Source organism: Acinonyx jubatus, chromosome A2 (assembly GCF_027475565.1).
Source record: "Acinonyx jubatus isolate Ajub_Pintada_27869175 chromosome A2, VMU_Ajub_asm_v1.0, whole genome shotgun sequence".
Lineage (NCBI taxonomy): Eukaryota > Metazoa > Chordata > Mammalia > Carnivora > Felidae > Acinonyx > Acinonyx jubatus.
In genome coordinates this window covers 132,415,405-132,442,300 of record NC_069383.1, presented here as the reverse complement: position 1 = coordinate 132,442,300, position 26,896 = coordinate 132,415,405, and the positions used below count along the sequence as shown (strand labels likewise).

At 49.9% G+C, this 26,896-nt stretch overlaps 1 protein-coding gene across 4 annotated transcripts in view; it reads right to left on the bottom strand.

Annotated features, from left to right (window-relative positions):
* The window catches only part of LRIG1 (leucine rich repeats and immunoglobulin like domains 1), a 136,494-nt gene that overhangs the window by 50,140 nt on the left and 59,458 nt on the right, over positions 1-26,896 (bottom strand). For all 4 annotated transcript variants that reach the window (XM_053219107.1, XM_053219106.1, XM_053219104.1 and 1 more), the window contains exons 2-3: positions 26,384-26,455; positions 16,433-16,507 (exon numbers count right to left, since the gene is read on the bottom strand). In XM_053219107.1, the coding sequence (XP_053075082.1) occupies positions 16,433-16,507; positions 26,384-26,455 (147 nt within the window). The remainder of the gene's footprint in view (positions 1-16,432; positions 16,508-26,383; positions 26,456-26,896) is intronic.

Below are 26,896 nucleotides of genomic sequence, written 5' to 3'. Positions count from 1 at the left end.
ATTTATCATCACAGACCCAAATGTGAGATGTAAACTACAAACTTTTAGAGAAAACACAGCAGAAAATCTTTGGGATCTAAAGCTAGGTAGGGGTGCCTGGGTGGTTCAATTGGTTAAGCATTTGACTCTTGATCAGTTCAGGTCGTGATCTCGAGGTTCGTGGGATCGAGTCCCGTGCTGGGCTCCTCGCTGTGAGGATTTTCTCTCTCTTTCTCTCTGCCCCTGCTCCACTCACGTGGTCTCTCTCTCAAATAAATAAAAGTTAAAAAAAAAAAAAAAAAGCGACACCACCAAATGCTGGCCACAATACAGAGAACCCAATCATTCGTTCCTCACTGATGGGAATTTAAGATGGTACATTCATGCTGGAGAAGTGTGGTGGTTTCTTAAAGAACATACAAATATCACACAATGCAGCAATTAGGCTCTACAGCATGGGTCCCAGGAAAGTGAAAATTTACATGCACTCAAAACCTGTACATGAATGCTCACACCGGCTTTATTCTGAACAGCCCAAATGTGGAAACACCCCAGATGTCCCTCGACAGGTGAATGGGTCAACGAAGTGCGGTGCATCCGTATCATGGGGTACTATTCTGTGATAACAGAAGTCACCTATTGATACATGCGACAACCTAGATGGATCTCCAGGGAACTGTGCTTCCAGGCAAGAAGTCAGTCCCAAAAGGGTACAGGCTGTATAAACCCACTCGTATCCCATTCTTTAAATGAGAGTCATATACAGAGAACAAATTAGACACTGCCAAGGGCGTGGGGGCAGAAGGGAAATGGGGAAGCTTCCAAAGGCAAAACGAGGGATCATTCTGGGGATGGAGATGTTCTGTATCTTGACTATATCAAGGTCAATATTCTAGTTATAAAAAGCTTTCTACAATGTTACCACTGGGGGTAACTGGGTTAGGATATAAGAGGATCTTTCTACACTATTTTTTGTTACAACTGCATGTGAATCTGTAATTATCTCAAAAGTAAAAGGTTTAAAACACCAAAGAAACATGTCACGATCTGCCTTGTGGAATCAGATAGAGGCCTCGGCAGAATTCACGGTGGAATCAGACAGCCAATCTGCTACCTCACTGGGTAGCTATTCCTACAAACCAGCAGAAACTTACGTCCTATGACTCCATTCAGAAAGCCTAACACTGCTGGGCACTGCGGGATTTCTGAAACATTTCATATGGGTAAGCATGAAATGTTTAATTATTTCCCACTGTTCAGGAAAGGACAAGGGGGCCTGGTCTCCTGGTGAGAAGGGAGATGTTGACAAAGCCTGTTAGAAGACTGCATGGCCCTTGGGGGGGGTGCATCAGGAGTGACCACCCAGTCCTGTGCCCTCTACTTCAGCCGAGGCCCCAACACTGCCTGGCCGGGCAGGAGGGCTCGCTAGGTGGCCACACCTTGACCCAGGTCAGACTTGGACGGCCACACTGGAGATTCCCAAAGCACCATTCCTGAAACACTAGCTTTGGAGGGGTTCCATCAAACGGCTGTGGAATGTCTGCACACATCCGCCCCGTGGGTCCTTGCTGACCCCCCGAAGCAGGCCAGCCACAGGAAGGTACTGATGAGGACTCCGGTAAAGATACCTTTCGTTCTGCTTGATTCTGCAGTTTGTAAGTTTACGTGGCGCCACTCATCCCACACAACACAGGCTCGCTGAAGGTGGGAAACACCAAGCTCCATCCCCTCATTAGTAAAGGCTCTGACACATCCTGCAGCCAAGAAAACCGCTTATCTATAACTCTGGGTTTTCTCAAGTTTCTTAGACAAGTAGTCAGGACGGGCTGGATGCATGCACAGACCGGCTGTGATTCTCCAGCTTCACTGTGGAGCAAACCATCTGGTGGCCCCTCACAGGTGAGCAGATGCCCGCAGGCCAGGGTAAGGGCAATTTCTTACCTAAAAAGCAGCCAGGTAAAGATTCAAACCTACACCAGGGCCCACTCCTCCCTCGAAGCCACACGGCCTGCCATGCAGTAGTTTCCACTACATCCTTCTCTCCCGTAATCCTCGGCCCAGCCTGCCAACACATCGGGGAAAAGCTAGTCCTATATCTGGGCTGGAAAGAGCCATGCCTGCTGGAGGTCCCAACAGACCATTTCTGTTATCACTTGTCCCGAGGTGGTCCCGTCATCTCGATGATAAAGGCCTGGAACCACCCAGTATCTGCCCCGTGTTCCACGATCACTTACTTTTCTACTGACCGATTTGTGCTTTAATTTTTCGAACATGCCTACTATGTGCAGCTGCCGTAAAAAATAAAAATAAAAAAAGGCATATTTGGCAGCAACACCGTCGTCCTCCTTACCCCACCCCTCATGCCCCAAACACGCACGGTGGAGTCGAGGAGGAAAACACAGATGTGACAAGTGCATTGACAGATGGGGACTTGAGGGTGTGGGGGAGCAGGCTGGGAGGAGAACAGCCATATCGGACCACGGAGACACCACGAACAAGACACAGAATCCAAGACATGGCTTTCCCCACGTGCAGTTTCGTGCAAAGATCAGGGCAGGAAGTGGTGACAGGGAGAAAGAAACGGAATCAGGACAAACGCGCAAGAGCTGAGACCTGATCTCGCAGGTAACGGGAAAGCCACAAAGGGATCCTTCGCTCTTTTCCTCAACAAATACAGACTGCAGGGCAATCACAAAGCAGGCAGTTCCCTGGGTGGTAAGCGTGGAATGTGGACTGACGCTGGGGCTCCCTGGGTGTCTCGTGGGGAGGGAACAGCTGAGTCCGAGCACCTTTGGGACCGAGGCCAGGAGGAGCCCCTGGAGAGACGGGGCAGACCGCAAAAACTGGCTACGGTGCTACCCCCTGCGTCATTTAACCAGACTTCTCAACACCGTGCCCAGCGGGCCCACCGGACAGATCTCGGCACCATCCAAGCCTCTACGAGGACACACAGCCAGGGTCCCACAGCCAGGTCTCACAGGCTGACAGGAGAGGACGCAGCCACGTGCATTCTGGACACTGCTCAAACGTGGCTGATACAGCACCAGCTCCTTTCCTTACTGATGAGGGCACAGCAGCTCAAGAAAGGCGCAGTGACTTGTGGAAGACCTTGCAGCAGGGTCTCTGGGCAGAGTCAGGGCTGGAAGCCAAGAGGCTGGACACTGGTTCCTCTCTGAAGGGTACCAGTGCTGACAAGGGGGAGGCCATGTGCACCAGGAGAAAGGATGCTTCCTCCCCGCGCCTCGGAGTCAAGCACCTCTCACTGCAGGATGGCTTGCATTCTGGGGTCCAGAGGTAGGATGTGCTCTGATGGGTGATGTCCAGACGAGAGAGACAGGTGGGGTCCTCGCCAGCCTGCGTTCTCTTCCCGGAGATGACCCAGGAAGCCACCAGGGCAGGGAGAGGATGCACCTTGGTCTCACTCAGGAAACCGACCTGATTACGTCCACACTGCACCGTACTCTGCTTTCTGAATCCATCTGCTTGGACGATTTACGGAGTCTCTCAGAAGCTGGAGCTCTTCTTCAGGGATCGGGGCACAGCGAAGACAGGCAGTGGACTCCAACCGCACAACGGCTGGAGAACTGTTAACACACACTGGAGAATGAGGGAGGGGGCAGGGCCAGCCTGGTCTGTGAGGAGCCCTCGGGGGCTAAAGCGGGGGATCACGCTACCGCCTGCGACGGCAGGAGGAGCGGGGGCTCCTGGGACGGCCGGTCCTCACTCTGACTCCCAGAACCCAATAAAAATTACGAGGTAGAAAAACTTCGCTCTGTGTGCCGATAACCGCTGCGTTTCTCCTTATAAAAAAGAACACGCTGGATTTGGAACAAACACCACATTCTAAGAAGGCTCAGGCAATCTTTTCCCATCATTTCCAAAATTCTAGTTACTCTTTCCAACCTACGGAAGGGCCTGATTCCAAACCCAGCCCTCACAAACCCCCATCACATACATCACGTGATCATCAAAAATCAACGTTAGCGATAGACTCCTGCTGTATCCCAACAAGTATTTAAAAAAAAAAAAAAGAACAGTCTTACTTTTGGAATTATGAAGAACAAGGTTTTTGAAAAGAATGAATTAAGTTGTGCCTGTCATTTTACCATGAAGAGGGCTTTCCCCCCATCGTCAGGAAGGTTCTTCTCTGACTTACAGGTGGAATCCACCTGACAGATGGTATAGTAAACCAGCTTTCAGAGCGAAGAAATGACCTGGATTAGGCGGCGACCCACAGTCAAGCTCCGTGATCACCGAATGAGGTAGGCATGTCCAACAGACCCCAAGGCCCGCCCCTGCGCACCCCAAAGGCAAGGCAGTTTCCTAGTAAATGGATCACTTCACAGTGTCTTCCAGATAAATCAGTAGTAACAACCTCAGACGGGGTCCCCAGGATCCTAAGTGCTAATCTGAAGGTCAGTCTTACCACTTACTTCCCCTCCGCCTGGAACAGAAAAAGAAAAAGGAGAGGACAGGAAGGTGGGGGAACCTGGCTACTCTCAGTGACAGGTATAAGAGGGAAGCAGAGAGGGGAAGACAATACCTTTCACTTGCGATTACCCAGCTTGGGCTCATCAAAACTTGGGCAGCGCATCAAAATGACCTCCAGAGAGCTTTAAGAAACTACCAGTGCCTGTGCCCAGGGTCCCTTCCTCCGCAGCCCCCCAGTCCAACGTTTTGATTTACACCATCTGGGATGGAGCCTGGGCATCTAGGGTTTTTGTCTGTTTTTGGTTTTCAAGCTCCCCTGGTCATTCTACTGTTCAGCCAAGGATGACAGCCACTGCTTAGGTGTTTGCTTAGTGTTTCACGGGCTTGCTGCACCCAGCCCAGGTAAAGAAACAGCCAACAAGAGGAAAAAAACCAATGCTACCGATTCACCACTGAGCTCTTGTAATAGGAATTCACCTTTGAGAAAGCTAAGGACCCCCCCCACCACCACCACACAAATATGGGGATGATCTATAAACTTCCACTAGGTCGCAAGAGAGGGAGCCATAATGGGTATCTGCAAGTGAGGTCCCTTTTTTAGGGATGCAAATAACCTCTGCGCCAGTCTGGCACCAACCCCCTCGGAACACAGCAGCAAGATCGGGCCAGCTCCACCTACACCGGAGGGAGCTCAGTAGACAGGGTCCGTCTAAAATAGTATCTAGCAGGGGGAGCCTCGGCGGCTCAGTCGGTTAAGCGTCCAACTTCAGCCCAGGTCACGATCTCTCAGTGCGCTAGTTTGAGCCCCGCTTCGGGCTCTGTGCTGACAGCTCGAAGCCTGGAGCCTGCTTCCGATTCTGTGTCCATACCCCCTCTCTCTGTCCCTCTCGGAAATAAACGTTAAAAATTTAAAATAGCATCCAGCACTTGGTACACGTTCATTATACACCACACACTGTATCCAGCACGTGGTATTCAGTGAATCCTCACAGCCTGCTGTATCGGAAACTACCTCTGTCTGGGGAAGTAAACTGAGAACACGGCAAAGGCGAGGATGAAGACAGGCTTAAGCGGAGATCGTTTTGAGCCAGAGGCTTGTTTAACCACCATGCAGAGCAGCCCCTCCCCATAACGCCCTATGATGCAGTCATTGATGGAAGCTGATAACACCCAATGCACCTACCTTTTGCTTCAGTTACCTGGGGGAGGGAGCCTTGGACTCTACAAGCTTATCTGACAGCAGCCCAGCCATGTCCTTCCCCAACAATAAAATGTCTCTTAGCCCCCAAAGAGACTCTCCACCCACACAGCTGGGCAGAGACCAGTGGCCTCGAGGGAGGACACCTCATGCATGCCATAGAGCTGCCTGCTACCAGCCTTCACACACGCTGTTCGAGCTCCGGGTTGAAGGAGTTGAGGAGAAAGCACCACAGATTGGCACCTTTATCTCAGCTGCTTGGGCTTGAAAGGCATCCAGGAAGTGAGAAAAGGGTGCGGGAATTTGCCTGGAAGCTGTGTGTTCCAGGCAGGTGGCCGCCATCCGACAGGCTAATGGAACATGTGCACTATCCATCCACGGAGACCTGACAACAGAATTGTTTTCCTTCTCGGCGCCCCTAAAACATGGGCAACCGTAATCGGCTCAGAATAACTAACCTGCGGGTGTGATCAGGTGGTGAGGGGAGGGGCAGCCTGTTGTTCGGGACAGGAGAAGGATTTCCTGTGACTCCACATCCGCTAATGAAAATCACCAAGGGGCTGCTGAGAGTCGGATCACCTGACAGCAATGTGGCAGAGGCCTGCACTTGGCTTTAAGAGATGCCTCTGACCTGGGTCGAGCATCTCATCTGCACTGCTGAGCAGCCTGACTGCAGTCCCCAGGCCTCTCCCTCCTGACACAATTTGATAGGTCGACACGTGACATTACAACACCCTACCAGGCTCCCAGACCACATACTTCCATGTATACAGGGAGTGCAAAACCCAAAGGTGGACAGAAGAGAACTCAAGATCCACCTGTGCCACTTACTGTGTGACCTCAGGCAACTTTCTTGCCCTCTCTGTGCCTCAGGTGCCTCATCGGTAAAATGTGCTTAGAACAGACCCTATGCTGTCTCCAGGGACTGCAGAGGCAATATAATGGGAGGAGGCCTGTGAAGGCACCTGGAGCAGGGCTCTCCGTCAGGGAACCACATAGACTGAGTTTCATCTCAGAAGGTGGAACCCTAAGAGATGGCTGATGTTTTTTGATCACTTCCGAATGGCAAAGAAACGGTGATTTTGTATGACTCCATGTAATGAGTAAAAACTCTTCTACCTTGAAGAACCCCTGCCTTTGGATAAGCAGGGTGAATCTAATATTCCCTCCATAACGCCCAACAATGACAGACCTTATGAAAGGAAGGCCCAGCATAAACGCAAACACATTTCTTCCACTTGGGCTATAAAAGCTGAAAATGGCTCCCAGGTGTGAGCAGACACAATAGGCCCTGCCTTCTCTGCAAGGTCACCACGCGGGTCAAAGTCAAGCCAGCCATTTTCGGATTAACTGCACACGCTCATGAGGCTTCCCCAGCGGTAAGTGGATTACAGAAGCCACCTGCAGGAAGTGGGCGAGAGGGAGGAGGAGGAGGAGGAAATGGTCCCAGTTGGAAACAGACTGTTGATACGGCCTGCTCCTTTCACACGGGAGAGAGGGGGGGACTCTCGTGCAACCCCAGAACGCGGCTCGCCTCCAGGCTGGGGCTCACGGAGCCCTGGAGGGCGTTCAGCACCCACCGCGGCGAGGACAGGCACTTCCCTGCAAGAGCCTGCACACCTCCCCAGCTTCCCTGAGCTCCCTGGATCTCACGCCCTACCGAGAGCTTACTGGTCATGAGAGAAAATGAGAAAGGAGAGCAGAGCCAAACACACAATAAAAGCCAGCTCTGAACAACAGAACCTATGCTACTGAGTTCCCAAAAAAGAAGTGACCTCCATGGCCACACTCCTATTTCACCGGCCTCCCCTTCCTCGGCTCCCCAGACCCACAGCTGGTGTTCACTTCACTTTCTCAGCAAATGACTTGCAGATGACCGCTCATCTGGCTGACTCACTACCCCCACTCACAAAGAAATCAAAAAAAAAAAAAAAAGGGAAGAAAAGACAGAAGGAAAATGACAAGTCATGACTGTGTGTAATTTGGCAGGCGTGCGGGGAGGGGGGGGGAGCCAGAGCTCCTTTCCCAGAGAAAGGCTCCCTTGGACTGGGGGCAACAGGCAGCCTGCACGACAGAACCCCTGGGAAGTTTCCGGGACAGAGGGCTGCTCTCCCTTGTAAAGTGCGTGTTTAATTTTCTGTCCGGAGGCTCACTGGTGGTTTCCAGCCGCTGCAGGGTCTGCGGTTCTAAGAACGGAGGGTCCTGCTCTGCCTTCCAACAGAAGCGTGCTGGCCCTTCACAGCAGCCTGCCTGCTGACAAAGGCAAACACGGGAATGGGACGGACTGGCCTTAAAATGGAACTAGCCATGTCCCGTTCGTCCTCCCCCAAGCACCCGACACATTGGGCGTCGGTCCAGCTTGCCAGGTGCTCCATCTGACGCCTGTAACTTACACTCTCTTGTGGGGGGAGAGAAAGGAGATCCACGTAAGGAGGAGCCTCAGCTAAAATGTCTGGGAAACTTCCCCCTCTTACACCAACCGTGTCTGTGTCAGCGGGGAAAAGCCCTCCTTACGGGCCTCCCCAGCCCTCACTTGCATTATGGCTGTGCCCCCAGCTTTCTCTGCAGCTAGCCTGCGGGTTCCTCGAGGGCAGAAGCCCCAGCCTGGGAGACATGTGTGGTCACACTGGGCTTCACCTCACGGGAGCCCCTGCCGCACTGCACGTGAGCCCCTGGTCTCTCTCCATCCTGAACCCCCCTAAGCCTCCTCCCCGGTCATGTCTTTTGCTCGGTGATGAGCAGGATGATGGCCTGGCCATAGCAGAAGGCAGGGAAACCACGAGGTGAGTAACCGGGGAGGGGGGTGGGGTGCAGGGCAGCTGTGGGCCCTGGGTTTTGATCCCCCCCCCCTTAGGGCAGGGGACGACTGCCCACCTCTCGGACCCTCCCTCTCACTTCCACCTGGAACCATTCCTGACTTAGGCGGGGGCCAAGATTCATCTGGAGGCAGTGCCTGAATCGGCAGGAAGGTCAGTGCTAAGCGCACCTGCTGGCACCGGCCTGTCCTGCCCAGGGCGGCGGGGTGCTACGCTGAGCCGAGCCGTTCGTACCCGCACGCGGAGGCAGGAACAGGTCTCCCACCAGGCTGTTCACTCAGCACTGCGTGCCTCTGTGGTAACTGGGGAAGGTTGGCTGGGAGACCACAGCCATCACCAATACATAGCGAATTAAGTGACAGACTTCTAACAGCCAGAGCCGTTCTGCCCCTGCTCAGTCATTGTCGACCGCCCGCAGCACTGTGGTCAGAAGTAAATGCCTAACCAGGACTGTGAGCCCCACTGTTCCAAACAAATGCCTTTGCCACACCTGCAACATGAGGAAGTTGTCTAAGTAGCCTACTGCCCTCCAAAAGTTAAGCAGCTTTGTAACAACTCCACAGGTGAGTCTTGGAGGGCCGCTCCCCCTGCCCCATCCCTGTGTGAGCCCAGGCCTTCTAGGTGATTCTGACAGGTGGCTCAGTTTGAGAATCACACAGGTGATGGGGAAGCCACCATCTCCCAGGGGAATGGCTGTGATGTTTCATCCAGAGCAAAGATTCAGTTCACACCAACAATCTCGGAGCAAACAAGGCAGAAAGTGAGCATGTCTCTGAAGACACAGGAGAGGAAGCACAGCCCCCTTTTTATACATAATGTGTTTTCTGACTAGGGCTATAGCTTCCCTTTAGTGTCTGGGAAATGAACAGGCTGCAGACTGCTCAAGGAACAAGGACAGTCACTTAAACTCAACTTGGGACTTCTTTTTTTTGAGACACAGAATGAGAGAGAGTGAGCACGCACATGTGATAGAACATGAACGGGGCTGGGCAGACAGAGCGGGAGAGAGAATCCCCCGCAGGCTCGGCACTATCAACACAGAGCCCAACAGGGGGCTCAATCTCACGAACTGTGAGATCATGACCTGAGCCCAAATCAAGCGTCGAATGCTCAACCGACTGAGCCACCCAGATGCCCCGTCGACTTGGGACTTTTACACACAACTTTTTCAGTTCTTGCCGAAAGTGTCTCAGTCACTATGAACTCCACACTCCTGATGAGAATGCAGGAAAAGACGCCAATGACCCAGACAGGGTATCCTTTTACACCAAAACCAAAACCGACTGGCCTTCCTTCACCAGCCCGGCTGAAGGGTATTCTCAGGTGGAGGGCGCATCTCTGAAGCAGAATGGGGACAGAGAGACCCAATTCTACAGTTTCTAAGAAACCTGATTAAGTCCGCTCTTAACCTCATGATTTGTGGACACTTCAGCAAATTTCTCTACAGGAAGGGTGATGATCCCTTCCCTTCAGAACAGCTACCCCCCACACACACCTCTCGCACACACACCTGCAGTCCCCCGTCCCCATGGGTCCAGCTACGATCAGTACACAAAGAGTTTCACAGTCCTAGATTACCACTCAACATTTCTAGATCAACTATTATTTCTGACTTCTGGTGATAAACATGATACGTAAAAAGAAAACGTTTTAACGTCAATTCTCTGTTATGTCTGCAGATGATGATGACCTTCCTCAAGATGAGGCAATGTGGAAAAGTTTAAAAAAATTTTTTTAATGTTTCTTTTTGAGAGAGAGAGAGAGAGTGGGGGAGGGGCAGAGAGAGAGAGGGAGACACAGAATCTGAAACAGGCTCCAGGCTCTGAGCTGTCAGCCCAGAGCCCAACGAGGGGCCTGAACTCATGAACCATGAGATCATGACCTGAGCCAAAGTCGGATGCTCAACCGACGGAACCACCCAGGTGCCCAAGGGTTTCCTTTTTTTTTCTAATAAATTTTTTTAATGTTTATTTATTTTTGAGAGAGAGAGCATGAGCAGGGGAGGGGAGGAGAGAGAGGGAGACACAGAATCCCAAGCAGGCTCCAGGCTCCAAGCTGTCAGCACAGAGCCCGACGCGGGGCTCAAACCCACGAACCGTGGTGAGATCATGATCTGAGCTGAAGTCAGACACTTAATCAACTGAGCCACCCACGCACTCCAAGAGAAAGTTTTAAAGGCAGCTAATTGAAGAGAAAGACAAGAGGCCTCATCTCAACTCACTAGATGGAGGCGCTCTGTCTCTCTCTCTGTCTCTCTCTGTCTCTCTCTCTCTCACTCACACACACACACACACACACACACACACACGCAACTTCTAGGAACCCCAGCCAGCCATGTATTACGCAGCGTAATGTCACTTGTACTGTACCCCTGATCACTAACAACCTGGCTCAAATCTCCAAGAGGAGCCTCACTTCTGAAGCTGAGTTCTGATTCCCTTTCTCCATGGCTTCTAAGCCCTCTGAGAGAGTAATTCCTCCCCTCCGCGCTGAGCGACCATGGCCTCCGAATCCTCATCACCGCCTCCCCAGGGAGGCCTGCTCTTTAATTACACTTTAATGTGAATTGATCTTTGCTTTAATGAGCCTGTAAAGTAGATTGATCTGGGGCCTCTTTTTTCCTAGAGGTTTACCAGGCAGGCACGTGGAGAGTTAAGTACTACTATTGATTTGACTTCCCCAGAAGAATCAGCAGAGAAGAGCCAGCCCTCCATCCTTCACGGCCTTGGGCTCACTCAGCTCCACCCAGGGCTCCTACCACTTAACTGGCTCTGAGTGGGGTCACAGATAGGACACCAGGTTTCATTTGTGCCAAGTTCTATTCTCCGAAAGTTACAATAAAGAAATGTTAAATACACCATCCCTGTTATTTAATCAATTCTTCTTTAGCTAAGAAGAGGTCGCAACAAAATGTGTAACTGTGGAGATTTACACCCACCTCCGGTATTTTTATTTATTCACATTGTAAGTCTTCCAGATACACCTGCTGACATGAGAGAAAAATACTTTTCTCAAAAACAAGTTAGTTTTTAGATTAGTGACTGCCATCTAAGGAGATGAGGAAAATCACTGCCTAAAGGGCATGAGGTTTGTTTTCAAGGTAATGAGAATGTTCTGGAATTAGAAATTGGTTGGGGTGCCGGTTAAGTGTCTGACTTCGGCTCAGGTCATGAATTCGCGGTTCCTAGGTTCAAGCCCCATGTAGGGCTCTGCTGAGAGTTCAGAGCCTGGAGCCTGCTTCAGATTCTGTGTCTCCCTCTCTCTCTGCTCCTCCCCTGCTCTCCCTCCTCCCTCCCTCTCTCTCTCTCTCTCTCTCTCTCTCTCTCTCTCTCAAAATAAGCATTAAAAATTAAAAAAAAAAAAAGAAACTGGTGATAGCTAACACTGAGAATGTATTAAAAAGCCGCTCTAAAGTGCTTAAAGCAGCGGGTTTTACATTATGATAATCTTATCTCAATAAAAAAATTGTTCTCACAAAAAATTTTTTCAAGAGAAGTAAAAGGTGTTTCGATGTGTTTTCAAATACAACAGAAACCTAAGGGATTTTAAAAGTACTATCACAGGGCCGCCTGGGTGGCTCAGTCGGTTGAGCCTGTGACTTTGGCTCAGGTCATGATCTCACTCACGGTTCGTGAGTTCGAGCCCCGCGTCATTGAGCTCTGTGCAGACAGCTCAGAGCCTGAAGCCTGCTTTGGATTCTGCGTCTCCCTCTCTTTCTGCCCCTTGCCCATTTACACACTCTCTCTTGATAATAAATAAACATTAAAAAAAAAAAAGTTCTATTACAGAGTCCCAAGCAATCGTGTGCAACTAATCTCCACCTAGCTCTCCGGTCTGACCTAGGCCAAAGGTGGAGGAAAATGAATGAAAACACATGGTTAAGGGACAAGGTCTAAAATATACATCAACTGGGGGACACTTGGCTGGCTCAGTCGGCAGAGGATGCGACTCTTGGTCTCAGGGTTGTGAGTTCGAGCCCCATGGTGGGGAGACAGACTAGATAAAAAAGCAAACAAAAAACAACTACACACACACACACACACACACACACACACACACTCCAACTGGAAAAGAAGTCACCTGGACAAAGCCCAGGGCTGAATGGGAAACATGTTACAGCTGACACGCATGAGACAAAGAGCTGCCTGCTTTAAAGCTAATGTCGATTTCACAGCAAGCTTTTTACTCCCAGGACTGAAAAAAGTCCAACTGCTTCGACTGTAACCAATCTTCTCAATGATATAAGTGCAGTAACACCACAGGAAAAGCGGAAATTTTTCTTCACCAGAAATGTCACTTATGCATCAGACAAAATTACTGTTGCCGTGGGAATCGTAACATGAGTTTCCTGGACCTCAAATTAAAAAAAAAAAAATCCAAAAAACAGACACATAAAAATCTACCAGCAGATTTTGCCCCCGTTTAACAAAACTCTGTTTCTTTTTCTGAGAACTGTTTTATCAAATTAGCTCCCTCACTCTCCAACCCAATCCGATTAACAGCTTTTCTTGAGTTTCATGCTTTTTTGTTATTAAGAACAAATGGCTTTGGCATTACCCTCAGAACGCAACACAAATAAATCTGCTCTCTGACAAATACTTTAATTGAATTAGATTCCATTAATCAGAAAGTATTAACCAATTGAAATTATACTCAGCGACTTCAGTTCCCAAAACTCCGCAAAAGTCTGTTTTGAGGCTCCGATAGTAAAGCCAGATGAAAACAAACCTTTTCCCGTGACGCCCTCCCAACCGTGACCCCTGGGAAGGAGGCCCCGAAGTCGGGGGCCGCCGAGCACCGTCGTGTGAGCGAGGAGCCGGGTTGCGGGCGTGGATGCGAGACACTGGAAACCAAGCATGGAGATGATGAGCTCGTTTGCAGAGGCAAACAAAATCCGGAGGCAAAAGTAATAACAGACATCGGAGCTGCAAACCCCAAACCCAGACTTCTGCTGAAAGCCAGAGGGCTGCACGAGTGGTTATAGGATGCCAGTCCTGGTCGTTTCTCTTGTGGCGTTACTGCCCCTGCTCCCAGTTTCCGGGTCACAGACGGACTACGGAAGCTGCAAGTGGTCCTTGTACCATCTGTCTCAGCCCCTTCATTCAACACACGAACAGAAGCGACCTGTCCCAGGTCACAACATCAGCCGGAGCTCGGCATATGCCTGGTCCGTCCTTTCTCTGATGCACCTACCTATGAGCGTGTCCCAAGAAAGCTGTGCTGGCTTCTCTACCTCGGGTGGCCTCGGCCATCTGGTCCCTTCGTGCATTTTTATTATTTTTCAGATCCTCTGCCTGCCCGCAAAGGGAAGGCAAGATGGAAATAAGAATGTGGGGACCGGGGATATTAAATGAGAAACTTACTGACCTCCGTGACCTGCGCCATTTTCACACACTATGTCAGGGGCTTCCCAGACAGAACAGCATTGAATCCTCGTGAGGTCCCTCTCTGATGGCATCTGGGCCCCAACGCTGGGGCACAGACGGTACCTACTACGTGTCTGCTGAACGTATGACACTTTTTAATTCAGTGTTTCTAAAGAGCCACAGACACACCAGCAAAACAGGCTCTTCAAGGCCTGACAGACTGGAATCATCATGTGAACAGAGGTGCTAAGGGCTTCACAGGCCAGGTGCTCGCTGCTTACTTTCTCCCCTGTCCTTTGCTTGGTCCCCTTGACAAACAGCAAGGCATGAAGGACGGAAGCAAAACTATCTACGCAGATGGCATGCTGTGAACCCAGCTTTGCAGGCACTAAACCCAGGGAACACAGGCCCCCCCCAGAGAAAAGGAAGATAAAGACCCTTCAGTTTCTGTAGTTCCAGAGAAATCATTGACCAAGTCAGATGGAGACCAGCTTCAGGCCAAAGAAGCGGCTGCCAATACTAACCGGCATTTTCCAAACTCCATTGAAACCAGGAGGGAGTCTTTATTTTTTTCCCCTGCTTTACAAAGTTTAACGCTGTCTAATTGGAATAGCAGGAACGAGGCCAACCGGCCCCACTGGCTCCAGGCACTTGGGCCAAGGAACAGAAATGTATTTTTAGTCAGCAGAGCAAAGCGTGATTCAAAGTGCACCAGGCCCTCGGGGCACGCTGGGGGCCCTGCCCATCTCTGGCACAGGGAGGCACAGAGTCACCTGCCACACGCCGGCACCCAGCGCACGGGGGCAGATGAAGGAAAAGAGCACGGGCTCGGGCATCGGTGTCCAGTCTCAGTCCCACCTCTCGACTGTGCAACTTACAGGAACTCAGGGAGCCTTGGTCTCCTGTCGGTGACAGGAAGATGTTCTGTGTCCCTGGTTTCCTCACCAAGCGAAGAGCAAGGGGCCTGAAGGCAGTGTGTCTCACACTTGGATGAGTGTGCAAAGGGCCAGGATTCCAGCAGGGCAGGGCTAGGATGGGGCGTGAGATTCTGCATTTCTAACGAGCTCAGTGCCGACAGCACATTGCTGGCCCAGGAACCACACTTTAAGTAGCAAGAAGTTAAAAGCACCATCTAGTGCTTTGCTCTATGAATATACAAGCGAGCATCACACCCTTAATTCGCCTCAGGTATGGGTGACTTAGGGAATTTAGCCCACAGGTAAACACTTTCCAGATGCTGGATGCACAGGCAAATGGGTCCAAAGACAGAGTTAGACCCTTGCCTGTCCGTCTTGGGCCAGAAGGCCACAATCTTCTTTCTATCACGTCACAGAAGTGAGGACTGACTCACACATCCTGTGGCCCTACAGGTAAGATCATGCCAACACCCAAGGGGCTACGTGACAAGTAGCCACAAGCCAGAAGCAGCAGCCCCATCCGTCTAACACCTGCTATGTCTGTGCACGACGCCCGAATTGTATGTGCCACACTGCACTTCTCCCCAGCCCCTGGCTCACTTTCCCCATGTGTACAATAGGTTAAGGGAACTTTCTGCCAACGAGGAACATGAGGTCCGGAGGGAGAGAGCGGTTGGTCAGGACATGGCGCCGGGGCCACAATTCTAACCCCTTGCTCTCTCAACCCTGCAAGGCCTTGAATAGGGGTAAGCCCAAGACCACATCTCGTAAGGACAGAGCACCTCCTGGTCACAGGGCCTGCTGCGAGCAGAAACCTGACACCTGTGAGCTCCAACAGCCATCATACGGATGATGTCTTCCCAAGTCCCTCTGCTCCGCCTGTCAAGCCTTGGTGTCGAGAAAAGGTACTTGCAGGTGTGCGAACGAGTTGTATATAATACCAGCAAAATCAAAACCAATGGAAAATGGGGCTGGAACAGAAAAAGGAAAGTCCGTGTGAAGACAGCAGTGCTCCGCTGAGGAAGCTGCCCACACAATCTGGCGGAAAAATTGCTGGACTCGCAATGGGTTCATCTGGAAAGACCCCTGGTCAGGCGTCAAGCAAGCAAGCACCTGTAGCAGCGGGCTAGAGGGGGCGTACCTCCCGGGCAAAGGCTCCTAGCGGGTCATACAGTAACACGCTCCCACAGCATCCCTCCTTTCTCTTCCATTCCAGTCCCTTTACAGCCTTTCTCTTTTCCAGTGTGTTGTCTAACGCCTGACCACGTCGACTACTTCCATACTTCCAGGCTGATTTCAGACGCCTGGGGGGATTCTCTTTTTGAAAGTGGTACAAGTGAACTGGGTCACGTTCCCGGATTTTGTGCCACAAACAGAAGCTCACTGTCTTGTAATTCACATGGCTTCCTTTAATCACAGTTCGTTCACTCTAACTTACAGTTTAACCACTAGGACCAAGAAATTTCCTAATTCTATGTACCTCTGGCCATGGGTAAGACCAATTTCCCACCCCCGTCCCCACATTTGGTGAGGCAAATCCTCCAGGTTTTAGTTCTGCAAACCCCACAAGAGCATGCAAGGCATTTGTCACGAGCATTAGGGCTATGTGAAGAAAGGCTGTTCTCCACCAGTGAGCACGGGGACCCAAGTGTTCCTGCCACCAAACATCAGCAAGAGAACGCCACAGCCTCACGAGCCCAGGGCTCCCCGTGTGGCACCACTTACAGAAAGAGAGAGACGACGTGGGATGAAGCAGTACCCAGGGACGGTATCACTGTCAGCTCATTGTTATTGAGGTACCTGTGAAAACAATAAGAAATTCATCATTTAAATTAGCCAGAAATTTCCTACATGCAAAGTAAATAAAAAAACAGTGCCGAGTTGGCTACTGTGAGACGATATTGCAATGTTCGATACAAGATAAAGAATTTTAAAAGGACTTTTGAAAGGTAGAGAAGTCCCGTGAGGTCATCAAACCTAACTACGTGTCACACCCACGGTTTAGCGATAAACACTCAGGGGAAATTACCTGTCTTCCAGATTCTCATCTAGCTCAGAAATCGGCACTAGCAAACAAGGATGCAGGACAAGAGCACAGAGACCGTCGACGAGAATGCTCCTTGTGGGCTCAGTCAGCAAAGGCCTTGGAGAGAAAGACCATCCCTCCCTGATTGTTTTTACATGTCTGTGACATGGAGCTCTGTGAATTTCAGCTCTACCCTCAGCCAAGGGCAGACACCTCGCACCCAGAGCTGCCTCCTCACCCATGTTTGGAGTTCCCAGGAGCGTGGGACACGCGGGCCAGTTATCCCAGTGCCTCGGCTGTGCAATAAATAACAAGGAAGCTGGACTCATGCAGTCTCATCTACTTGTGATTCCGGCCTCCCTGAACTCTGATGAAGCCTCCAAGCACGTTTTCCAGGAATGCATACATACAGACACACACTGCTTCACGAAGACGTTTTGAAAATCCTCCACAGACCAGACGTGCTCTCCAAGACCCTTTCCGGTTCCAACAGTGTAAATCTGTGTTTCCAGAGTTCTTACCTCTTAAAAAACGGGAAAGCCCGCAAACCCAAAACACAGTTCGCTGGGTCTGCCCCCCGCCCCCCCTGAGGCTTTGCAATCCAGCCTCCTTACGTGGACATGTATTTCCAAATCTGGGAAGACCCAAAATCAGACTTGCAAAGTGAACCCAAAAATCCTTAAAGAAGCCAGAGCACGGTGATCCAGCTTTCTGCCGGGTGACAGGCTGGAAAGAAACTGTATCTGAGATGCAGAATCAAACGGGTAAGGCTGAGTTTATCTTCTATTTTGTTTAAGGGTGTGTCTTACATGGACCATCTTGTTACCGTTTGAAGACAAGGCCACTGAAACGGCAGCTGCACTCATACAAGTATACAACTAGCCTTTGCTTGAATAGAATAGTCTGGTTTTCTGCCATCTTCTATAGATATGAATGGGAAGGGAAAAAAAAAAAAAAAGGAAAAGGCCTTGAATCATCCCATTTGCTTTCTGCAGTGCCAGAGCCGGTCAGAGATGAGGCTTGGCAATTACTGGGCCGTGGGACACAGAATGTCTGTTTCAATAGCTTCATGACTGAAGCATCTGGCAGAGAGAAAGCAGATCCGTATCATGTGGCAAATCCCTTCTTCACTTAAAGGGCCCTTGTCTGTGTATTGAAGTAGACAATTAATTACTTTAACAGCCTCTTATCTGACTGCCCCCGGAATCAGATGGTTTCTGCTTCACCTCTTTGCTCCTCCAATGATGCAGCGATCCATTTCCTAGCTTGATGCAGGGATGATGAACACTCTCCATTGCTTTTAATCTCTCCTGATACCTTTTCACGGTATCATCCACACACTTATTACTAGAGGAGACCCTCAGATCTTCACAGAGCAAGAAAAACTAAGGTCAGGGCCTGCTGCCAATAAGGTAGCGTGCATAAGACCTCTTCAGTGCCTAGAGATCTGTTCTACAACCCAGGTGATGGGGCATAATAATACTAATGTTGGTAGCAGCTAACCCACAGAGGGGCTCTTATGTGCCAGGCATGGCTCTAAGAGCTCTTCAGTGTATTAACTCATCTTTAGACCCTGAGGGGGTAAGTCCATGCACATTCCTGTCGCACCAAAGGGGAAATGGAAATGCTGAAATGTCGAATAATTTGACGGTCATCTGCATTAAGTGGAGGGGCCCAGGAAGTGTAGCGGTCAAGTTTAGGTCCTTAACCACTCAGTACCCTTTATTTCTTTGTAATTACAATAGCAACTCCCCGTGCATGATGCAACTTCATCATTACAACTCTGAGTTAGGTACCAGGTTCCACGACTGATCCCTCCCCTACAGCTACATGCTGTAAGTCAGGTTCCGGTTGCCATCACGAGGCCAAGGCCACACAAATAGACAGTGGCGCAGAGAAGAGCTGAACCCAGCAATGACTACAAATCAGAGGAGAGCAACGAGTGGAAACGCCGACAGGACACGAGGCTAAGCCCTCAGGTAACATGTGGTTGTGCTTCACTCTGCTGGAACAAACAGTAGGGACCTCTCTGCAGGAGCACGTGTGCTCAACGAGATCCGTCTAGGCCAGCCCCACTGCACACATGACAGACTGCTCCGCCCAATTTCACAGAAAGCAATGAATGAGGAAAAGAGGCAGCATTGACTCAACTGCTGAAAGTGGAGTGCACAGTGACAGTGGACCAGTGCTACAGATAAAGGGGGCCCTGTAGATCTAGAGTGGCGGCTCCAAGCGAACAGATTTAGGCAGAGATCATGGGCTGTCTCTCAACAGGGCCGTGCCATTTACACAGCGGACAGTTGGAGCCCCAAGGAGAGGAATGGCATGGCACGTGTGCCCCTCCATCAGTCCTAAGAACTGCGAGTTGGATGGAAGCCCATCGGCGTCACCGGTGCTGGCTTTCTCTCTGTGCGCTCATGCCCTGTAGGCATGACGACAGTATCCTCAGAAGGCAGCGAAGACTGCACTCACTCTGAGACACGACCGACTTGCCAGATGGAAATAGAGACTGGTCAAAAATAGCATGGCCAGAGCTCGGACGGAAAGTTTAGCACAGTCTCCACGAATAAGCAAACTGGAGGAATTTAGGACAGGGCTTGATGAAGTCTTCTGAGTATGTAGGGTTGTGCAGTTCGCTACCCTGCACACTCCCCCCACATTTGCTCCCAGCCAAGGCCCTAAAAATTATCCTCAAAAGTCTGGCTTCTTGAACTGCCTTTCCCTGATGATCCAGGGACCAAGAAGTCCCTCACTCAGGTGCTTTTGGACCACGAATCGTGGCCCAAGCCTGGAGCTGGAACAGGTGTAAAGAAGGTAAATGGAGCTACAAGGACTGCCTGACCCTGGACAGAACCTGGAGGTGGGCCTTTGCCACCTCAGCCATCATAAGGTCCGCAGAGGCCTTCTGGGCTCTTACTGAAATTTCCAGTTACTGGGCTTGCTGAAAGATGCAAAACGTTAAAGAGGGCATTCATTTCAGAGTACTTTAATTATTGTTATTAACTCATTCAAATGAGGCTTCAACAAACAATGAAAAACAAAGCCAAGGGGTGACTGTGGATTACAGTGCTTTTTGGCCTTTGTGTATTGCTGTAATATTTACTGAATCGCTAATATACGCACACAGAGAAAGTTTCAAACTGTTTCAAAAAAAAAAAAAACAACAAAAAACACCAGGAATATCCAGTAAAAAATGAAGCTTCCTTGCAATTCAGTCCCCTGGTCTGCCTCTAAGAGGAAGCGCCCGCCACTAGCTCCTAAAGACCGTGCACGTGTTTTTCTTTTACAAAGATACGCGTGAACCATACGGACCGGTCTGCACCACCCTTTTCCTGAGTCATGTATCTTGCAGACCTCCATCATTCTTCGCCACCTGCTGAGAACTCCTCTGTTGGCATCAACGAACTATCATTTATTTAGCCAATCCACTATTGGCTGTTTCCAAACACAAAGAGAGCTGCAATTAATAACAAAGTTGGGCAGGAGGCTGAAATTTCAGTTAGCCTTGCTTCTTCAAAGGGGAGAAGTCCTCCCTAGCAGGTAGGTGTACAGACTTTGGAGGCAGACCACTTCATCAATAACTACTATCAGGGCTTTTAGCTACTTGAGAATTAGGTACACTAAATTATGACTCCGCCAAGACTTCATGATGTAGAGTCTCTCTCTCAGATGGCCAGATGTTTTTTTTTTTTTTTTTTTTTTTTTGTATAGTGCTTGAGGATATAATCACTGTAAGTTAACAATTATGAGCAATAAGGGTGAACTCTGTGCACCGGGCTCTCTGCTGAATGCTTTACAAGCACTATCTCACTGAGTAACATGTCAATCCTTTAAGGAAGGTACTAAATGATCACCCTACCTTAAAAGATGAAACTGAGGCACAATTACAGAGCAGCCAAGTGTGGATAATTAGGAGGGAATTTTACAGCTAAGATTTTCTTTTTTAATACTTATGCATTTATCTGGAGAGAGAGGGAGCATGTGTGTGCACTCCAGTGGGAAGGGGAAGAGAGAGAGAGAGCGCGCGACGGAGAGAGAATCCCAGGCAAGTTCTACACTGTCCCCGCAGAGCCCGACGCGGGACTCGAACTCATGAACCCCTAGCCAAAATCAAGAGAGTCGGACCCTTAACCGACTGAGTCACCCAGGTGCCCCTACAGCTCAGATTTTCAAATCGGACAACCCTGGGTTTATTCAACCTCAGTCCTACCCTTTAGCAACTGAATGGCCTCCAGCATGCTCCTTAACCTAACTGTGCCTTAGTTTTCTCTTCGACAAAATGTAAACAGCACAAGTATCAACTTCATAGGGTTGTGGCAGGACCTGGCTGAAATAATTAAACCTAGCGGCTTGGACAGAGCCAGAAATAGAGTAAATGCTTAACAGGTGGTGGTAATTCACAGCCAAGTAGCAGTGCCTCAAAAAGCTAGCCCTCGTTATTTCCCTCCTCCCTCCCACACACTGAGGGGTGACACATCAGAGGGTGAGCCCTAAGTACCCAAAGGCAGGGCACACTCAGGCTCCCTGGCCGCCCTGAGGAACACTTCAGGTCAACGGCCCTGGAAAGCACACAGCAGCGCCCACGGGGAGCACCGGCGGGCCAGGCGGCGGTCACGTGACCTGCATGCAGTTCTTAAAGAGGACGGTATAAATAGCCCCTCTTATTAATAGAGAAGCCTGGCCGCCCAGGCCCCCTGGCTGGAGGCCCTCCGGGTGGGTCTTCCTCAGAGCTGTGGGCAGTGAAGGCTGTGTGGCTTGGCAGCAGCTGCTCGAGTGTCCCTGCGGCCTCTAGGGGCCTCCAACAGGCTTGCTTTCTCGCTCCAAGCGGCCAGCGATGGACTGTGGTTCCGGGCCTCCAAAATAAAACCACTGCTAAACCACCGCCTGCTTGCTTGGCCAGCCTGTGGTTCCCCTCTTGCTGAGGTTTCCAGACTCAGAGGGCTGTGCAGGGGTTAGGCGAGCTGACAGCTCCCGGGAAAGCCTCGAACCCAGTTAGTTTAGAAGCAATTGTAGTCCAACTAGAGCTTTTTGCCTTACTTCCAAGTCGCCTCCCACCTCCCCACCCCTCCCCTCCTCACAGCCCCTTGACTGTCTGCTTCCAGGATGGATTAGAACTCCCTCCCGGCAAAAGCCTGGATCCTTATCAGCGACAAGTTCCACTGCTCTGGGCTCCAGGGAACCCGCCTACTAGTCCATCCCAGTGTGACACCAGGGACAGCAGGTGGTCACGGTGGTAGAAGGCTCAACCAACTGGCCCTTCGGGGTTTGGTTCTTAATAATGCACCAAGCTTGGGGGTTGTGTGGCTCCCAAAGTAGCAGAAGGGAAACGACACAGTACCTCCCCATGTGCGAGGCCTTGGACCTCACTTCCAATGAACAACTACAGTACTATCGATAACATGCTCACGTACATCCATGCTGCAGAAAGGGAAAAGCAGCAATGAGCTGCTAGGTAACTTGTCGAGGGACGCAGACCGGTGAGGGGCAAAGCCAGAACTCAAACCCAGGTCTGACTGCTACTAAAATGTGTGTCTTTCCCACTAGATCACATGGTATCCAAGAGATGCAGTCTGTCTTTCTGACTACATGCAGGAAGGTAGTGTTGCCACACAAAGCACGGGACAGGCGTCCGCCTGGGGGAGCGCAGGCCCTGCTTACCACTTGCTGTGCAATTCCAGCCAAGCCCCCAGACTTCGGTTCCTTCAACTGAAGTCCTGCAAAGGTGGCAAGTGACAGCAAGGAGCAGAGCAGCGCTTAGGCCGATGGCTAGCAAAGGTCTACCCTCACGAGCGCATTCGCGGGACGGAGGAGGACAGTCACACAGGTGACAAACAGCACAGGACGCGGGTAGGAGCCTCACGCTGCTCACAAATGGCGACAGCCGTTCTGAGGAGGGAGAAAAGTGCGGCCAGAGGGAGAAGAGGCTGGACAAGGAGGACAGTGCACGGGGGACAAGGGGTCCGGAGGAGTAAGAGGAAACAGTCTGGACCTAGAAAGAGAAGACTGGCAAAGAAAGAGTGATACCAGGAGATAAACACTGGATTTTCAGTCTTTCAAATCTTCAGGTGAAGGCTGCAGGTTAAGCGAGGCGTGCGGGAAGTTAGGGCAGCACGCTCCAGCGTTCCACTTAAGCGCAGGTCTGGGGCTCAAACGGACTGGAGTTCAACTCTCAGCTTCACCACCCTTCCAACACTGTGCAGGTTTATTTAGCCTCTCTGAGCTTCTGTTTCCTCCTCTGTTAAGTGGAGGAAGTCACTGTGAAGAAAGTAATTTGTGTCACAGAGGTGGTACAGGGACTGCATGAGGTAGCACTCACCCAGGGGTTCGTCTCAGGCGCTGCTACGATGGCTGGACTGTTGCCAGGCAAGAAAATTATTTTAAGACTCATAACCAGCACCCCCAGTGAAGGAAACAGGTGGAAGTCCGATGCTCTCAGTTCCAGATCTGGGTGGGGTGTAAGTTCCAAAAAGCACCAAGCAGAAGGGAACGAAAAGCCAGAGGTCAAGGGATCCAAAGCAAAAGTGGAAAGCCCACGTGGGGAAGGAAGAAATGCAACAAGAGAACTGGAGAGAGAACGACATGGAAAATGTTCGCTGGAGCATCCGGCACAAGTCCAGTTGATGGCGGTCAATGATGGTTCCAACTATAACTCAATACAGCCCTCCAGGACCCAAGCCCTGGTCACAGCCCCTCCTGTCATGCATGCCAGGCACGGTCTCTGGTCCTGTTCCTTCCTGGAGCCCTGAATTTATATTTCCTCTAGACTGCATCATTCACATCAATTCAGTTGTGACCCTCCTGACCACCCACGCTCCATTACCACACCTCCGTAATTTTAAAAGAAAAGCGCCTCCTATGACCCTGTCCTATTCTCCCCTTAACACTTACCACTGGTACATCTTACTATTTCCTTGTCCAGCATATGTCTTCCCCCACCTTAACGTAAGCTCTGTGAGAGGAGAGATTTGTCAGTAGGGCTGGGACTGGGTCAAGTGGGGCAGGACACACAGCGGGGCATGCCCAAAACCTCAGTGGCCAGGATCAAAGATATTTTAACGCGGTGTTCTTAAAACATCAAAATGAATGCAAAACAAAATCCACGACAAACAAAGTATCAAGGTTTTCACATCAAGACAGGGTCATATCATCGACAGTGCTGTGTCAATTCGTGCTAGAGACTGGAGCCAAAGGAAAGATCAGGAATGCTGATCCTGACTTTACTTACACCGTGTGTTTTATTCACCAAAGATTTTGTCTTGCCTTTGTGTTAAAATTTTTATTTATTTGCTTATTTTCTTTGAATGTTTCTTTTTGAGAGTGCGTGTGTGTCAGTGGGGGAGTGGCAGAGAGAGGGGGAGAGAGAGAATCCCAAGCAGGCTCTGTGTTGTCGGCACAGAGCCCAACTCCAGGCCCGAACTCTCGCACTGTGAGATCATGACCTGAGGTGGAATCAAGAGTGGGATACTTAACTGACCACGTATTGGTATTTTAAATACTGTATTAAAACATTCTTGGGGCTCCTGGGTGGCTCAGTCGGTTAAGCGTCCGACTTCAGCTCAGGTCACGATCTCAGGATCCGTGAGTTCGAGCCCTGCGTCAGGCTCTGGGCTGATGGCTCAGAGCCTGGAGCCTGCCTCCGATTCTGTGTCTCCCTCTTTCTCTGCCCCTCCCCCATTCATGCTCTGTCTCTCTCTGTCTCAAAAATAAATAAACGTTAAAAAAAAATTAAAAAAAAAAAACCATTCTTCATCTCGGATGCGGAGTTTGTGGCATCCCCTTAACTGTGAGCACCTGACATCAACACCTCACTTGCTTCACCCCAGTCGTAGCCCCTATCTGTCTGCCCTACTCGTTCCTGTACCCCCAGCGCCCAGAGAAGTGCCTGGCACACAGGAAGTACTCAAGTCAATGTTATGAGAAGCTTAAATGATGCCAAGATAAATACCCCAATTTCAATTTTGTCCAATTCTAAAAGAAAATCTCTACACTTTGAGACTTAACACACAGAGTCAAATATCCTAACCACGAACGGTAAAGACAGCCTAGGTCCAGAAAAGGCACCGGCTCCTTGATGGACTGGGTTAATCACGTTGGGCGACCATGATGGGCTCAAGTGTGTCTCCTTAAAATCCCTATTTTGAAGTCCTAGCCCTCAACACCTCAGAATGTGACTATATTGGGAGACGGAGCCTTTAAAGAACTTGCTAAGGTAAAATGAGGTCATATGGATGGGCCCTGACCCAATACGATTGTGTGTCCTTTTAAGAAGAGGACATTTGGACACACAAAAGAGGCACCAGGGACACACCCATCTGAAGGAAATGCCACAAGGAGAGGCGACGAGGAGGGGGCCATCACAAGCCCAGGAAAGAGCCTCACAGGAAACCAACCTGCCAGGATCTTGGTCTTGGTCCTCCAGCCTCCACAACTGGGAGAAAATAAGTTTCTGTTGCTTACATAACAGTAGTCTGTTGTATTTAATTACGGTAAATTAGTGCAGTGACCTACCTCAGACTTCTTTGCTCCCTCCAATGGCTGTTGACCTTATAGGAAAATTAAGGTCCTGGACAGAGTATTCCCAAGGGCTCCTTCCAACTATGAAGTTCTTTTACTTTAGAAGTTTAAACATTTTTTTAAAAAGACATAGAAGTCATAAGCACAATTTGGACAATGTGGACACGGGGGTTGGGGGGTAGCTGCACCAGCTAATGAAATTAAATTTCCTCTAGATAAATCACCCAGCAATGAAATCAAAGAATAATAAACAAGGGCTTTTATCACTCACACATAATGACCAAAGTGTGTAAAGCACTTATCTAATAAGATCTACTGAAAATACCTGACAATAAAAGCACTGGGTGAATAATTTACGGACTATCCATGTGTAGTAGTTTTACATAAAAATTAAAATGAGACAGTTTTAATATTTTAACGTACAGGATGAAGTAGTCACAAAAGTAAGCGTAAGTCTTTACATATTGTGCTAGTTTCTAAATTTTCTGCAGTAGTTATGCATGACTTATGTAGAAGTTTCTCAAAAGTCCCCGTGGAACTGAAATTCCTGATAACACTGACATCTACTTTACAAGCAGAATTCTTTAGTCGAGAAGAAGGAAAGAGTGATGGCTGATTTAAAGGGCACTGCACGGAGGCCGGGGGCTGAGAGCTACAAAGGCAGTAGTAATGCCTAGCTCTGTTTGGAGATGGGAGGGGAAGAGCGAGCCTCTGTTGTCCACTCTTCTCTACCTGTTTCCTGGGATGCAGAAGGGGTGGGCTGGCCCGCATGCACCTACTGAGCGGGCTGCTCTACCTCCCTGGCAAATGCAGGGAAGTACCAGTGAGGTGTGCCAACACAGCTGGTCCACAAGGTTTCCCACAAAGGAGGGGACCCTCCTAGACACCCACCATGCTCCGCGATTGCTCATGGATTGTAGCACACCCATCGCCGACTGCCTAGGAAGAGAGAGAGGCTGCAGCCAAGGAGCTCAGTAAGCCGTACAATCTGTCACCAACAGCCGGTACGCAAACGTTCTTTCCAACAAGGTTAGACCGCTGATCCCAGGAAGTGAGCAACATGGCAACAGGAGAGGGTTTCCCAAGGAGCTCTGAGTCCCCCACCCCCAACCGCAGGTTTAGAAGAAAATACTCACACTTCCTGTAGATTCGGCAAGTCCTCAAAGCCCGCAGGATCAATCTCAGAAAGTCTGTTGTAACTCAGGTTTCTGGTCAAGGAAGAGCATTAAAAAAAGAAAGAAAGAAAGAAAGAAAGAAAGAATGTTAAATCAGCATGCAGCATTACACCCCAAATTCAGCAATCTTTCTACTCCGCGCCCACAGGCCCTCTCCCTTAGAATTGCTACTATCCCGTACATGACTGTAAGTCACCTTATCAGTAGCGACACTGACAGACCTTGCTTCTCCTCACTTGCAACCATCAACAAGTCACTGTGAAAATCTCAATCAATGAGGCTGGCTAAACCCAAATGGATTTCAATCTGTATCATTTCACCATTTGGCAACTTTTTTGATTTTTTTAGATGACTTGGACATTTGCCCTTTAAAAATTTTTTTTGATCACCTTACCTCTTACTCTCTTTTTCTTAAGTTTATTTATTTTGAGAGAGAGAGAACAAGTGGGGGGGGGGGTAGAGAAAGTAGAGGAC